Source organism: the organism of the source record quoted next, unplaced genomic scaffold (genome assembly GCF_019419815.1).
Source record: "Pyrus x bretschneideri cultivar Hongxiangsu unplaced genomic scaffold, Pyrus_bretschneideri_v1 Contig40, whole genome shotgun sequence".
Classification (NCBI taxonomy): Eukaryota; Viridiplantae; Streptophyta; class Magnoliopsida; order Rosales; family Rosaceae; genus Pyrus; species Pyrus x bretschneideri.
This window is the reverse complement of record NW_025999724.1, coordinates 1,310,986-1,325,376: the sequence shown is the minus strand read 5'-3', so window position 1 is coordinate 1,325,376 and position 14,391 is coordinate 1,310,986. Positions and strand designations below refer to the sequence as shown.

At 36.7% G+C, this 14,391-nt stretch overlaps 2 protein-coding genes across 2 annotated transcripts; one reads left to right on the top strand and one right to left on the bottom strand.

Annotated features, from left to right (window-relative positions):
- Positions 1-1,798: 1,798 nt before the first annotated feature.
- Positions 1,799-3,767, bottom strand: LOC103964250 (AAA-ATPase At2g46620-like). The gene has a single exon (XM_009377165.3). The coding sequence runs from the start codon at positions 3,514-3,516 to the stop codon at positions 2,071-2,073; it is 1,446 nt and encodes a 481-aa protein (XP_009375440.2). The 5' UTR covers positions 3,517-3,767; the 3' UTR covers positions 1,799-2,070.
- A 7,289-nt stretch (positions 3,768-11,056) lies between these two features.
- Positions 11,057-13,232, top strand: LOC103964251. The gene is made up of 4 exons (XM_009377166.3): positions 11,057-11,334; positions 11,724-11,984; positions 12,588-12,747; positions 12,848-13,232. Exons 1-4 carry the CDS (start codon positions 11,125-11,127, stop codon positions 13,024-13,026), a joined length of 810 nt encoding a protein of 269 aa, XP_009375441.2. The 5' UTR covers positions 11,057-11,124; the 3' UTR covers positions 13,027-13,232.
- The last annotated feature ends 1,159 nt before the right edge of the window (positions 13,233-14,391 follow it).

Here is a 14,391-nt window from a genome sequence, read left to right as displayed (position 1 = left end):
ATGGTCGTAGTAAGTCGTAGGACTTTATTTTTATTTGCAACTATGCAAGTGTCGTTTATAAACTTTAAACTCGGGACTTTTTCTTCTAACAACTATAAATTACGTACGTGATGCTAAATCAAATGAATTATATAAACACAAATATCTTACCCCCAAAGGAAGAGACCCAAAAATCTGGAAAGATATGTAGAATGGTGGGTTAGAATTGAGGTTAAGGCAGTATGCAAGAAGATTTGTAGGTAAACCTAAGAAATTGAAAACGAGAGCAATGGAGAGAGCCAAAACCCTGGAGCAAAACCTCAGGGATGAAAAGACCTCCAACTCTCTAAATTAACCCTAGAGCCATTCACGGAGGGAAGGACTTTCTTCCTACTAACCTAGGTTTTTAAGAAACGAAAAATCTTGACTATATACATAATTACACCTTCAGAATTAATCTTAACATATGTCATGACACTTCGTTGAAGTTCGTCCGAGTGACAATAAAAAAGTGAGTACTAAGTTAAAATTAGGATAGATCAATAATGTTTGATTTCTCTAAAGATAATTGATACATAACATATAATGTCCATCTGTGCAATAAAAAATTGGTAAACTTGCAACGACTTCTTCACAAGAATCAAAAGTCAGCGTTTTTGATAGCACATATGGCACACAATTTTTTAGTTACAACACAGAGTTTCGAACTTTTGAACTTCAAAGATCTAATCTACTACTACTCATATTTATCAGACAGACTTGTGTGTCTAAAATCATATGGCTGGGGTAGAACATATAAAAACCACTCAAAATAACCATTTGCCAGACAAAACATTCCCCCAATAAATTCAGAATTTCCAGCATTACAAATTTTCAGCCACTTAACGATGATTTGAAGCATCATATCTTCAAGAATTGACAAGCAAACGCGCATTAGCTACGATTATTTAAGGAGGAAAAACGCAGCCAATTAATTTTGGCTCATCCTGCGGTTAATGACAAAAACGACATGAAAAGGAAGGCAGGCCGAAAAAATCATGACCGATGATGACAGCAGGAAAATGTGGGCGCCGCGGTTGCACAGATTTGTAAATTAGCCACACAAAAAATTGGAATACCAATTTGGTTAGACACCAAACAGTAAATACAGTGTGACATCATACACACGGATTGAGGTTTATGGGTTTGTCACTTTGTTTGGTCACTTGCAGTAGATCCAAGTATATTTTTCTGTGAATCCTTTAGTTCTTTTCTATTTGCAGAATAAGATTCTAGTGTTACTATTTCGAAAGCATCGAAACGCGTTTATTAACCTATAATTAGAATTAGAGAAAATAATAACTGATTCATTTTATAATCTTTGAGATTGAATGTTGAAAAATATGATTCCACATCAGTCATATAAAAAAATAATATATAATTAATATATTAGAAACGTTATTTACTGTAAGAAACTTATAGCTCAAATAGTTAAGAGTATCTTTTATCCGCTCATCAAAGGTCAAGTATGCAATTCGAACATGCTTGTCAGCCCCCTCGAGCTGCCGCAGGCCCAATGACCTCCATCGATGCTTTCAAATTGCCTATCGAGTGAAGTGGGTTCGGTTCATGACAAATAAGCAAATTTAACATAATCGATAGACCGAACTCAACAAAACAAAGCAAATATTGAGTTCCGATGTGCAAAATAGTGATAATTTTGTTTCAAGGAAAAAACGTAGTTAAACTTGAGTTGCAGGAGGTATAGCAAAGAATTAACCTATGAATATGTCATGTGCATTTCCAAATTGTGTATTAACAAAAAATCAGAGCATAAAAATGGAATAAAAGAAGGAATCACATTCCCAATTTTCAATCAATCTATCCACAAAGCATCCAATCCCAACTAACAAATATATCTAAATTATCAAATCAAATTACAAATTGTTTTCCCTATTCAATTATATGCTGTATGCCAATGCATTTTCTCTGTTTTTCCAGAGACTAAAACGACAGTGTTTTCTTTTGGAGCAAAAGAAAAACGACAATGTCCCCCAATCACATTTCACCACGTAATGCCCCCCGTACATTTCACATTTCCCAGCCGTCCGATCAACCTTCGGTGTGTGGCGAACCCGCATCGAACGACTGAGAATGAGAGGAGTGCCTGCTGCTTTTCATCCTCAAGAACCCGTACAACTTCCTGATATCCCTAACCGCAGGAACACCACCTTCCCTGCAAAACATCCCGCCGGGTTCACCCGATTCGGACTTTGTCGACCCGACATCAAACCCAACCCGCCTTCCGCACACTCCCGTGCCCCTCCTATCGCCGTCCGTCTGGAGAGCCGTGATGACCGATTTAATCGCCCGACTCGGCGAGTTCCGGTTCGCGATCATCAACTCGCCGATCTCTGCCGGACTCAAACTCGACCCACTCAGGAAAATGTCCTCCACCTGCGAGAAGAGCTTGTGCTCCTTCACCCCGAGATAACTCGTCGCGAGATGTTTGAATGCTCCGAAATCGCAGAGCGGAAAGTGGATGTGGACGTCGATCCGACCCGGTCGGAGGAAGGCCGGGTCAACGTGGTCCTTCGAATTCATCGTGAACACCATGACTCTCTCCTCGGCGCAGCACGAATTCAGCAGCCCGTCCATGAAATTCGAAATACCCGAAAAGCTCAGACCCGCGGGTTTCTCGGCTAAATATCGGTCCAAATCCTCGATTACAATGACCGATTTTTTCGTCGTCTGCAACAGAAGAATCTTCAGCTCCGAATCGTCTTTGACCCGCGAGAGGTCCAGATCGTACACGTCGTAACCGAGGAAATTGGCCATGGCGGCGACGAAGCTCGATTTTCCTGTACCCGACGGCCCGTATAGCAGAAAGCTCCGTTTCCAGACCCGACCTAGACGGTGATAGTACTGTTTCGCCTTGAGAAATGACTCCAAATCTGATTTGACTTTCGATTTGAGATCGGACTCCATTGATATGGTCTCGAAGGTCGACGGGTGAGTGAAGGGGACTGGCTTCCACGCTCTGTCCGGCGCGTCGACGTTCATGTAAAGCTTCAACACCCGTTTCTTCTGCTCGAGCTCGTCAGCGACGACGTGGATGTGCTGCAAATACGGCCGCAGAATCCGCCTCTTATCAGCTTTCCGAACCTTCAACACTAAGTTCCTACTCCCGCCGCCGCCGCCCTCTGCTTGCCAAATCACCTTAGCACCGAGGAAATTGTCCTCGATGATCTGATTGGGATCGAGCTGGAGAACAATTTCGTTGGGTTTTTTTCCGGTGACGAGATTGGTGAAGTCCGAATCTTCAACAGAGGTGAGCGAGTTGAGATAGTCGGTGACTCGGCCGTAGAGCTGATTCTCCTGCATGCTCTCGTTGTATTCGGGGACTTTGAACGATTGGTAGACATGGAAGCAATCCTCGAACCGCCGCCACCATTTTTTCACGATGTAAACCAGCCCAGTTCTGTACAGCGCAACGCGGATTGCTACAGATATACAGATTGTTACAACTGCAAGAAAGAATGGATTGGAAAGAATCATAATTTGGATATTTGGGGAAAAAACCCAATTCGATTTCCCCAAAAAGTCGTGGAATTTGGTGATTAGAGATGGGATTTTTTAGGTGGAAAGGGGATTTTGATGGGTCTCTTACTTCTTTTCGAAGGGAAAATCATGGCGGGTTGGGTACGAGTGCAGAGCGTCGGATGTTGGAAAATAACAAGAAGAAGAAGCAGATGAGAAAATTGAAAAATTTGAGAAAATGATTTATAGATAAGAGAGAAATCAGAGGGAGGAGGAGCCTACGAGGATTGAATTTTGAAGTGAGTATTTAATTAGGAGACGGCCACTTGCCGGCAAGTTTCGATGGGGCAAAAGCCAAGAGTGAAGCAAATTAAGCCAAGTTAAAGGCAAAGGCTGTGTTATGTTTGAATTCTGGATTTTATAAAATTAAAATAAAATAAAAATTTTCACTAAAAATAGTAAATAAATAAATGGAATATTGAGATTTTTATTTTATTTTATTTCTCTGTCATTTGTTAGCTGCTGTCCAGCCCATTGCTGATGCGTTTTATGGCCCTTTCTTTATTAGCTTAATGTGACTTTTTTGTTTATTTATTTATTCATTTATTTTTTAATATAAATTTGATATAAAATTTTCATTTTTGTAATAATGTGCGGGTGTGGATCTCTCTCGTCTCTACCATGTATTTAGTACCAGTGATGAAACCATAATCTCTCTCTATTATAATAGCCCATTGTCACACGTGTATTTTTATATTGTTTTAATTTTATTTATTTTAGATTTTCTTGTTTTTTATTAAAATATATTTTGAAAATAATGAACTTACTAACCACCTTATATGTTTGTTTTTAATTTTTTTTTTTTTTTTTGAAATTTTAATGGGAGATGGATAATTTGGGTATTATAAAAGCTTTATCCCTTGGACCTTCTGCCTTTATATATATAGATATAGAGAATAACTTTTATTAGTCCACAAATTTATTAAATTCCAACTCAGACTATGTACTGAATAATACAACATCTTATTCGGATTCGATTTGTAATTAAAAATAATAATTTGAGATGCTAATCACTCCTAAAGAAAAAGTGTTAATGATAATATAATGATTTTTCTCATCTTCTAGGAAAATTGATTGGAATAATTAGTCTTTATTTTTAATTTTGATTTGTGTATAATTGTCGCATATCTCTTTCTCACTTCTTTCCTATCTTATCTCTCATTTCGTACTCATCTTTACTTGAAAAGGAGAGACATTATTGCTACTTACCCAAGTTTTCAACCAACAATGCATTGAATTAATAAATGGTAATTTTAGTAAATAACTATAAAAATCGAAACATTTCGGAATATATTTTTATTGGAATAAGTTTGGAAAATTTTGAAACGGAAAATTGTGATCTATAAATGCATGCCAGTTTCATTCTGATTTTTCAAATGTATTTGGATTAAAAAATTCTCAGGTTTCGATTGAAAATTTTAATGGTGAAATCGAACTGCATTCCAATTTGCACCCACAACCCTAGCCATGAGACGCAAACTCTTAGTGGGTAATAACAGGGCAATCCTCGTTGTTCAACATAAAACGACAAGAGAGATATTTTAGTACTCCATAGTAGCGAGCAATATATCACGCTGCTCTTTATCTACATAAACAAAAAAAATGGAAAATAAAAAAATCTAACGGTTAAAGATATTTTAGTTCTACAAAGTTCATAATTTTTTTTTTTTTTTTTTTTGTAAAAATAAAATCTAACAGTTAAATCACATGTAGCAATTAGTGTTACGTGGTACTGAAACCACGCCCCAAACCCAAAGTGCATTCAAATTTATGGTACATATATATACATATACATATATGTATATATATTCGTATATTCTTTTCTTGTTCTTTTACCAGCTAACCACATCATCTAACATACTTATGCCACCTTTGAATCTTTTTTTTTGGGTTAATCGATTCATACCATGCAAAGGCATCAGCCAAGTGTCCGTCGATAGCTGCTTGTAATGTGTATGTGACGTACCAAGTCACCAACAAACGAACAAGTGTCTAACTGCTTACGGCCGCAATTGGCCCTACTTTTTTCTCCATATGGAAGGGCAAACCAATTCGCCGGCTCGCTTGCCTGCACGAGTTTTTTTTCGATTTGATGACTTTATTATTTTCAACGCCAAAAAATTCCATCAGCTTTGAAATTCTTGCGTGTACGTTGTCTAAGTGACAGATTCAAACAAAACAAAGGCATACAAAAAGGTATCTTCTTTTAAGTTCTACGCACCTCCTACTCTTGCAATTTCAGCTTTCAGAGTTGAACGAGCGTCAGCACTTACCCACTTTGAAGCGTTCCAAAAGCCAATTTAGCCCAACTTTCCTTTTCATTTTGCCTAATTTTTCTTCTTCTTCTTATATATATATAGAGCTTCAGTTGAAGAATCTCACAATCTTATTTGAAAGGCACCTTTGCAGGGACTATTTCAATTGTATTTTAACGATCTATCGGTCTCTCTTTTAAGTATTCTCTAAAATATTGTCTTTAAAAATCACCTAACTCAAAAACCAAAGAAATGATTTTTGTAGAGTGATTTATAAAATGGTCAGGGACTTATCAATACTATAAGGATAATCATTGCAAAACAATCAATTCAAACTAAAATTGTTTAGTTAATCAATTATAGTAAGTAGATAATGTAAAACTCATTGTGAATATCAATTGCTTACCTTTTAGATCTTGCTTCTCAAGTTACTTTGCATGCATGTTATTGTTTTATCCTAATAGAGTAAGAATATATCTTCGAATCCTAACTCTCTACAACTAATTTATTGGAACCCTAATTCAGTAAGACAAAGATATTGTGTCATATTATGTTAGAACCATAGAATCATAAATATAAAGTTCTGTGAATTGATGTGAAGAGTTTTGAGTAGAACGTCTTACTCATTCTTTTGAGTAGCAAAGTAAAGTATTGTTCCAGTATATTCTATTAGATATAGGATTTGTCTGGCTTACTTTTTTTTCTTAAGGATACTTTAACACAATTTTCCCATAATTTTTTGTGTATATTTGACCCCAACATGACCAAAATAAAAAGCCAGTGCAAGTTTTACGACTCGTGAAAATTATTATGACATCAAACCCTAAGAGAACTCTCTTCTATTGGCGTGAAGCTGTTGAAGTACTTGCTGGTATGGTGTTCTCATTTCTCCTTGCGTAAAGAAAAACTCCGCCTTGAACTTTTTATGCGTGAAAATGTTCAAGGATTAATATTTTTAATTGAGTTATTTGATCAAGTCGCTCTTGTCATTTTTACACTAATAAAATTACACTGGAAAAACAAAGACAAAAATTTGACTCTACCTTTTTTGTTTTATGAAAGTTTGAGAACAAATTTTAGGCTGGTATTCCACACGGCATATCTTCGGCTCGATTCTTGATGCTTATGAATCACACGATGGTGGCTAGGATATGTTGAAATGTCTCTGTGAGTCTTTTCGACCTCCCAAAAAATAGACTGTCGTGGTGAAACATCAATTTTTCTCTTTTTTTTTTTTTTAAAGAAAAAAAAAGAAACTATTTACATAAACTACACAAATTTGACACCATATAGTAAAATAATTTTCTACAGTGTATTACTTTTTTGGGTACCTCTGTCAATTTTTTTTGTTAAATGCTGATGTGATTAAAGGTAGAGCCCACTTTCTAATCCAACTGGATTAAAAAAATTAATTAAATATGAAAAAAAATATTATTTAAACATTTTATAAGAGAAAAAGTGGGACCCACCCTTACAAACCCATCACCCTCACCTTCTTCCCCAACCTACCCGTCCCCCTACCTCCTTCCTTCACCACCAAAATCAGACCCACTCCCCCACCGCCGTCCTCTCCTTCTCCATCTCCACCACCAAGTTATCATCAACCCGCCCAAGTTAAAATATTAAAAAGGGGCACATCCTTCTTCTCAAGCAAGCTGCACACTTCAATTCCTTCAAGGACCTTCGTGAGCACCACCCCAAAAACCCTCGCTTGCAATCTGAAACCATTTGTAGGATTTTGGGTATTTCAAGGACCTTCTCGAGGCTTGTGGAAGGTGAGGAGGGGCAGAGGAAGAATATAAAATCCGACGACGGCAAGAAGAGGTAGAATTCGAGTCAAGATCTTGGACCCGAAAAACTGATTTCGTTCAAGAAAATCTGGGAAAAAATCCACATTTGAAATTCCCCAAATTGAAATGCACATTATTGCAATCAATGGTAAACCCCATTTAATCAAAAACCAATTTTTTTTTTTTTTTTTTAAATCAAAAACCAATTTCAAAGCTTTCCTTTTGAAAGCAGAGAACCTTGGGAATTGAGATGCCTATAAAAAGGCCCATGTTGCGGTGGAGCAGCACTTGTTCTAAGGTTGCTGGAGAAGAGAAGGAGCGCCATTGGGAGGGAGGTGGAGATGGGTTCTGGGTTTGGAGTGAAGGGAGGAAGGGTGGGGGGAGACGGGTAGGATGGGAAGAAGGTGAGGGTTTGTAGGGGTGGGTCCCACATTTTAAAAATAAAAATATTTAAATAATTGTATTTTTAATTTTTTTTAATCCAGTTGGATTAGGGATTGGGTTTTGCCTTAAGATGAGGTATGATATTGTAACAAATTCATAAGATGAAGTATGATATTATAATTTTTAAAACATGAGGTATAATATTGTAACAAATTCGTAAGATAATGTATGATATTATAATTTTTAAAATATGAGATATGAGATTGTAGTTCGATCTCTAGTTGAGATAATTTTATGTAATTTAAACCAACATGACATATGATTAAGGGGATATATTATTTAGACCGACGTATGCTTAAACAACTAAGCATGAGCTCTATTTTACAAAGCTAGGAGTAGGGCCCGACTTGATAGAGCGTTGATTAGTACATTTCATTGATTATCTTAATTAGACGCGGATTAGACACGGGTTTAGGTTAATCAGATATTTGTTTCGCTCTCCCTTAAGAACAGTCAAGACGTTGTTCATGGGGTACAAACAAGGCACAAGCTTTCTGCGCAAAAAATTGCAAACACCTATATATTTACGGCATTTGGTTTTGAATGTAATTTCAATATCAATACTCCTTGTTTGTCAACTTCCTATACTTTTGCTATTTTTTTTTTAGGAAAATTGATGAAAATGATTTGAAAAGTTTGAATTTTAACGATAAGGATAAGATAAAGGGTAAAGTGAATAGTATCAGGATTGACTTTTTAGTGTAAAAATGTGGTTTTTCGTAAAAGTGAACTGTACCGGGAAATTTTCGTTACAGTTCCTTTTTTTTTTTTTGGTAAACTATATATTTTTTTTACCTTATTTTTCAAACCTAACTGTTCTCCTACTTTAGTTATCGAATTATTGACTTATTTTTTGTGATTGTTAGTGTTAATACAGACAACAGTACTGTGCATGATATGTAAGTCACTTTCACGTGATAGTTTGCTCTATAATTTCTTGAGAAAATTTATCTTATAGGGTAATATAGGTCCGCATGATAAGTTATAATGCAATGAATTTTCTCCACCTTCACGGCATATATAACTTCCGGTACACGCAAATACAAAACTCTTACATACAATGTTGTGTAAGAGATCTATTAAAATAGCGGGTACTATAGATAGTGTGATTTAGTCTTGAGTATTAGGTTGGAGATGGACTTTCGAAGCGTCTTGAACACTTGCATTATTGGACGTATTCATGAAAATTAATTAATTAAGCCGATATTAATGTAGTCAGTTAATCACATACTCCACGAAATACAAATCATATATTCTGAACTTGGCAACTTGTTATAATATATGCTGAAGGGGAGTGAAAGGGTGCAGATGGAGGGAGTAAGCTTGTGGCTTTCCAGTAGTTGTGGCTGTGGAATGATCACCTACTATCTAACTAGGGGTGGAAAAAATTCCCGAAAATCCCGAACCGAACCGAAAAAATCCCGATCCCAAACCAAAAATTTCCCAAACCGAAATTCCCGAAATTTTCGGGATGCTATCCCGAACCAATCCCAAAATTTCGGTATGGGATTCGGGATTGGCTTCTCGATATTTCGGGAATCCCATACCAAACCGAAAATATATAATATTAATTATTATATATATTTATACATATATATATATATATTATTCTTTTATAATTGATGCTAGTAGTTTCTAATTCATGCTCAGCAACCTAGAATGCCCTACACCTTGCATATTTTTCATGTTCTGTTTGATATTCATGTGGATTTTATTATTGCTGCTGCCATGGCTGATGACTTCAGAAGGCTTGATTCTTTTGTCTCTCAACAGATTGCAAAAAGAGTTTAATTAATTTGAATTTTGACTATGATAAAAAGAGTCAAGCATGCCAGTGTTCAATTAAATGGTAGTGTGAATGAAATGAAATTCCTAGTTCATAAATGTATTCTTGAATTATATATTTGAAGAACAATTCATAATTTCATATTTCAATTTGGGATTCCCGATTTGTCCCAAAATCCCGAAAATATTTTGGGATTCCCGAAATTTGGGATTCCCGAAAATTTGGTTTGGGATTGGTCTTCAAATTCCCGTCCCGAAAAATTTCAGTTTGGGATTCGGGATACTAGTTTCGGTATGGTATCCCATACCGAACCACCCCTATATCTAACCATTAGAATTTCGGAACAAAGAAACAGAAACAAGAAAGAAACAACATATAAATACAAATCAAAGATGATTTTATTTCTTGTATATTAAGTTTTAGGTTGTATATATACCTACCACGTATATGTAATGAGGAACACACAATTTGGTGGCTTAAGGTTGCATGCTGCAGCAATCACATTTTCAAGCCTCACACTGCTTGGTCCTGGTCCATAGGCTTTTCAACCCATCAAGGTGGCCCAAAATAGCCTTGTTCAATTTCATTGGGTTCTGGATTCTGTCCTCTGACATATTTTGCGACCTACGAATAGATAAGTGTGATTTTATGAAGCAACAGTCGTCGATGTTATCAGACTGAAATATAATTACAAGACTGTTACTGTTCTAAACCTTAAGTTACTCACAACAAACGTATTAGTCGAACTTGAAACTTTTTCTAACAGTCAAGACCAAATGCTGTTAGACCAACCTGTCATAGCTCAAAATTTGTAGCCAAGAAGATGGAGATGAGAATCGGTTATAACCACACATGTAAAAAGTAAACAAAATAGGAACTTGGGAGTTAAGAATGCCAAGAACACATCCCAGTTAAATGGGATGTACTATTCACACATCTCAAATTACTTCTCACACATCCCAAATTACTTCTCACACATCCCTTGTTAATTTATGTCTGTTGATCTTCTTCAATTCATCCGATACGATGACCGAAAATTAAAAAGATGTGTGAGAAGTAAAATGGAGTTTATGGATAACACATTCCAGTTAAATTTTTCTTCCTTGGGCTGTGGATCGATCATACTCGTTCCTTCTATAAAAGTGAAAGAGGGCCCCATTCTACACAATCAGCAAAGCACAGCAAACCAAATGGACACAATCCCCATCTTGCAATCTCACTTCCTTATCTTCCCACCCCCCGACACTTTAGAACCCTGCCGTCCTCACTGCCCAGTAATCAGAGAAGAAGCATGGCAGCCACACTCAGCCTCCTCAGACTCCCCATGCTTCCCCCAAAGCCTACTGGTTGCCTCTCAAAAATCCAACAAAGTTCATCAATCCCAACAAAACCCAGCAATGGCAAGGGCTCAACAAAGGTCCTCATAACCACCATTGACCGCCTTAAGTCAACTTCTTTCCCTCTCACAGCTCTCACATTGCCATTTTTGCTGGACACCAAGGCAAGTACAATTTAGTAATTAACTTCATTAATCTCACTCTCTATTTTCTGCAGCGTTCATATCGAGAATCGTTACTTTACCAATGTTTGATCATATATAAAGTATAGATTTTGGGATTTTCTTTTCCACTGTTTCACATGTAAACGGATGATAACATTGTATCTAAAAGAAAAACGCTTCAAACCCAATACTAGATATAAACCCGACTTTAGATGTACACCAAAATATATACAACTACGAATCAATTAGAGCATGTCACGTGGACAGATGGAAGAGTTTTTTCCCATAGTGAACTCTTGCCGTGCTTTTGTATAAAACTTACAGTTGTTGGAATGATTTTTTCCAATTTACTATTCTTTTTTCTTCTGAATTTTGTGTGTGTGGATTAGGATGCACTTGCTGCAGATGGGGAGTTTGGGATATTTGAGGGAAGGACATTTGCTCTGATACACCCAATTGTGATGGGAGGGCTGTTTGTGTACACGTTGTGGGCAGGTTACTTGGGTTGGCAATGGAGGAGAGTGAGGACAATCCAGGAAGAAATTAATGAGCTCAAGAAGCAGGTGAAGCCTACCCCTGTCACACCTGAGGGGACTCCAGTCGAAGCTCCCCCATCCCCTTTTGCACTCAAAATTCAGCAGCTCACTGAGGTTGGCTTCTAACCCTATATGTGTGCTGAATGCAATGTATGCTTCCTTTAAGTATTCCATGAATGAAATTGGCCTCCTTCTTGTGGATTGGAAAAGATACACTATTGTTATACTTGTTTAGGTCACGCTTAAATTCTTGGTGTATGACGTCTTGTCTTTTTTATATTTGGGATGCTTTGAGATAATCTCACTTCTGCTCAATTTTCTTCAACTTTGCTCCCAGTGTCATAGTTTGATAATTTAGTGTACAAAATGGACCCATAGGGCTTCAATTTTAGATTTGAAAGTATCAAATTAGGGCCTAAATCTAAGCAATGAACCAGCTAGAGACAAGAACATACAGGATAAGCTCTAAGTGATTGTTTTACCCTAAATCAATCAACCAGTCAACAAATGAGATCAAAGTTGAAGAAAACTGAGTATAATACTTAATATATAATTGGAAATTAACTTCAACTATTATGTGTGTGGCATTCATTTTTGTGTAAAGCAAAATTGGTATTTCTACAAAATTTAGTGCTACATGTCATGAAATGTTATACTCCATTAAAGTTTCTGATGTATCAGTGTTTAGTTTCTGACGTATCAGCGTTTCCTTATCAGGAAAGGAAGGAGTTGGTGAAAGGATCTTACCGGGATAAACATTACAATGCAGGATCAATATTGTTAGCTTTCGGAGTTTTTGAGTCGGTTGGTGGAGGACTTAACACATGGTTGAGGACAGGAAAGCTATTTCCAGGCCCCCATTTGTTTGCCGGGGCAGGTAAAGTTTGGATTTCAGTTAGAAATTAAAACAAAATAACATAAAATAGATGCCAGTGAAGGCTTAATTGAATTGAGTTGATTTTTCTTCTTCTGAGCAGCTATCACGGTGCTATGGGCAGCAGCGGCGGCTCTTACGCCTGCAATGCAAAAGGGAAGTGAAACAGCCAGAAACCTTCACATTACGCTGAATGTGATAAACGTTCTTCTTTTCGTGTGGCAAATACCTACTGGATTGGAGATAGTTCTGAACGTGTTCAAGTTCACTAAATGGCCCTGAATTGCAGACATTCCAAAGGGTGAGGATATTAGTTTAGCTACCATCTGCGATTGCAAACCTATGTTCTTTCCCTTTTTTCCTCTGCTAATTTTGATAGCCTTGTACCCAAAATTATCTTCGTTAAGCGCTAAGAATTACTTTTAAGCGTCGGATGCTGTGTCCATTCCAGTTAAATATTTGCATATGTTAAAGAGAATTTAATTCTATGCTGTACAGTGCCAGAAAATACATACTAAGATATATTTCCTTTGCCTAGTACCGATTTATGTTGGAGAGCATTGGCTGACTACCATAACAGCATTATTCTTCTTCTCGATTTATTTATGTTCAACCCTCATTCGAAATCATCAATGATCAAATGAACGTGTAGTGTGTTTCCTTTAATATCTGCAGCATCGGGAATGGCTTAAGGACTTAAAGTTGGCCTTTGTCATGCAATTGTTTACGTCCTTGTTTCTTCCTAGTATCCAAAGAAATTCCGGAACCAATGTAATTTTCTGCATTGATATTCATAGTTCACTTCATTTCCTCCAGACACGCTTCTTGTTCTAGCTAAATCACATAAGATAATATCAATGCACGTCAATCCTCATAAGTCACAATAGTCGGCACAGCTAAATCTGCTATCAATCAAGTCCAAACTGATTCCGTAGTAGCATATTGGTAATCAGTTCTACTGTTATTGCTTGAAATAGTTTTCAATTATGAGCATATTTACATCTTTTTTATTACCTTCAATAACTAGGCTGTGAATGTTTAGGAACGAGAGTTTATAATCTTGCAACGTAAGAGCAACAAATAGCTAGAGATATGGAAATATGACATCTGAACTTCGGCGTTCTTCAAGTAGGTTTACCGGATACATAAATGAGTAGGCTAAAGGTATTGGGGTATAACGTATAAGGTATTCCTAGCATGGACATGAAGTTTGTGCTTTCCCTCAGATCAAAGGCAAGGATATGATGTCATATTCCGAATTTCCAAAACAATGCAGTATCTGAGAAGTTCCTAACGAATATTGGCTTAAAATACTCTTATTATTTGATCAAACTTTAGCCACAGTATCAGTTCGAATTTGTAGGTCTTATATTCCATTTCTATGAAGGGTAGAGTGCATTGCATTGTGATTATCTCATATGAAAAGCATGGTGCATTGCATTGTGATTGTCTCACTGAGTATTTTCCTCATCTAATTAGACAATGGAGCTTCATAGAATTGTCTTCCAAAGTACCAGTTAAAAGAAAAAGGAAGGAAAAGGAAGATATTCTTAGGGCCACATCTCAACCTTTATTTGTTGCTCCCTACTTTTTCGATATTGGGAATTGAGTAATGCTAAGGAAACTAAATTTAAAGGCTAAAATTGT

What these genes read in the sequence shown, in the direction of transcription:
- LOC103964250 (XM_009377165.3), bottom strand. Translation starts at nt 3,516, where the DNA reads ATGATTCTTTCCAATCCATTCTTTCTTGCAGTTGTAACAATCTGTATA.
- LOC103964251 (XM_009377166.3), top strand. Translation starts at nt 11,125, where the DNA reads ATGGCAGCCACACTCAGCCTCCTCAGACTCCCCATGCTTCCCCCAAAG. An exon ending in CATTTTTGCTGGACACCAAG is followed by an intron (nt 11,335 to 11,723) that starts GCAAGTACAATT and finishes TGTGTGGATTAG; the next exon opens with GATGCACTTGCTGCAGATGG. An exon ending in CCATTTGTTTGCCGGGGCAG is followed by an intron (nt 12,748 to 12,847) that starts GTAAAGTTTGGA and finishes TCTTCTGAGCAG; the next exon opens with CTATCACGGTGCTATGGGCA.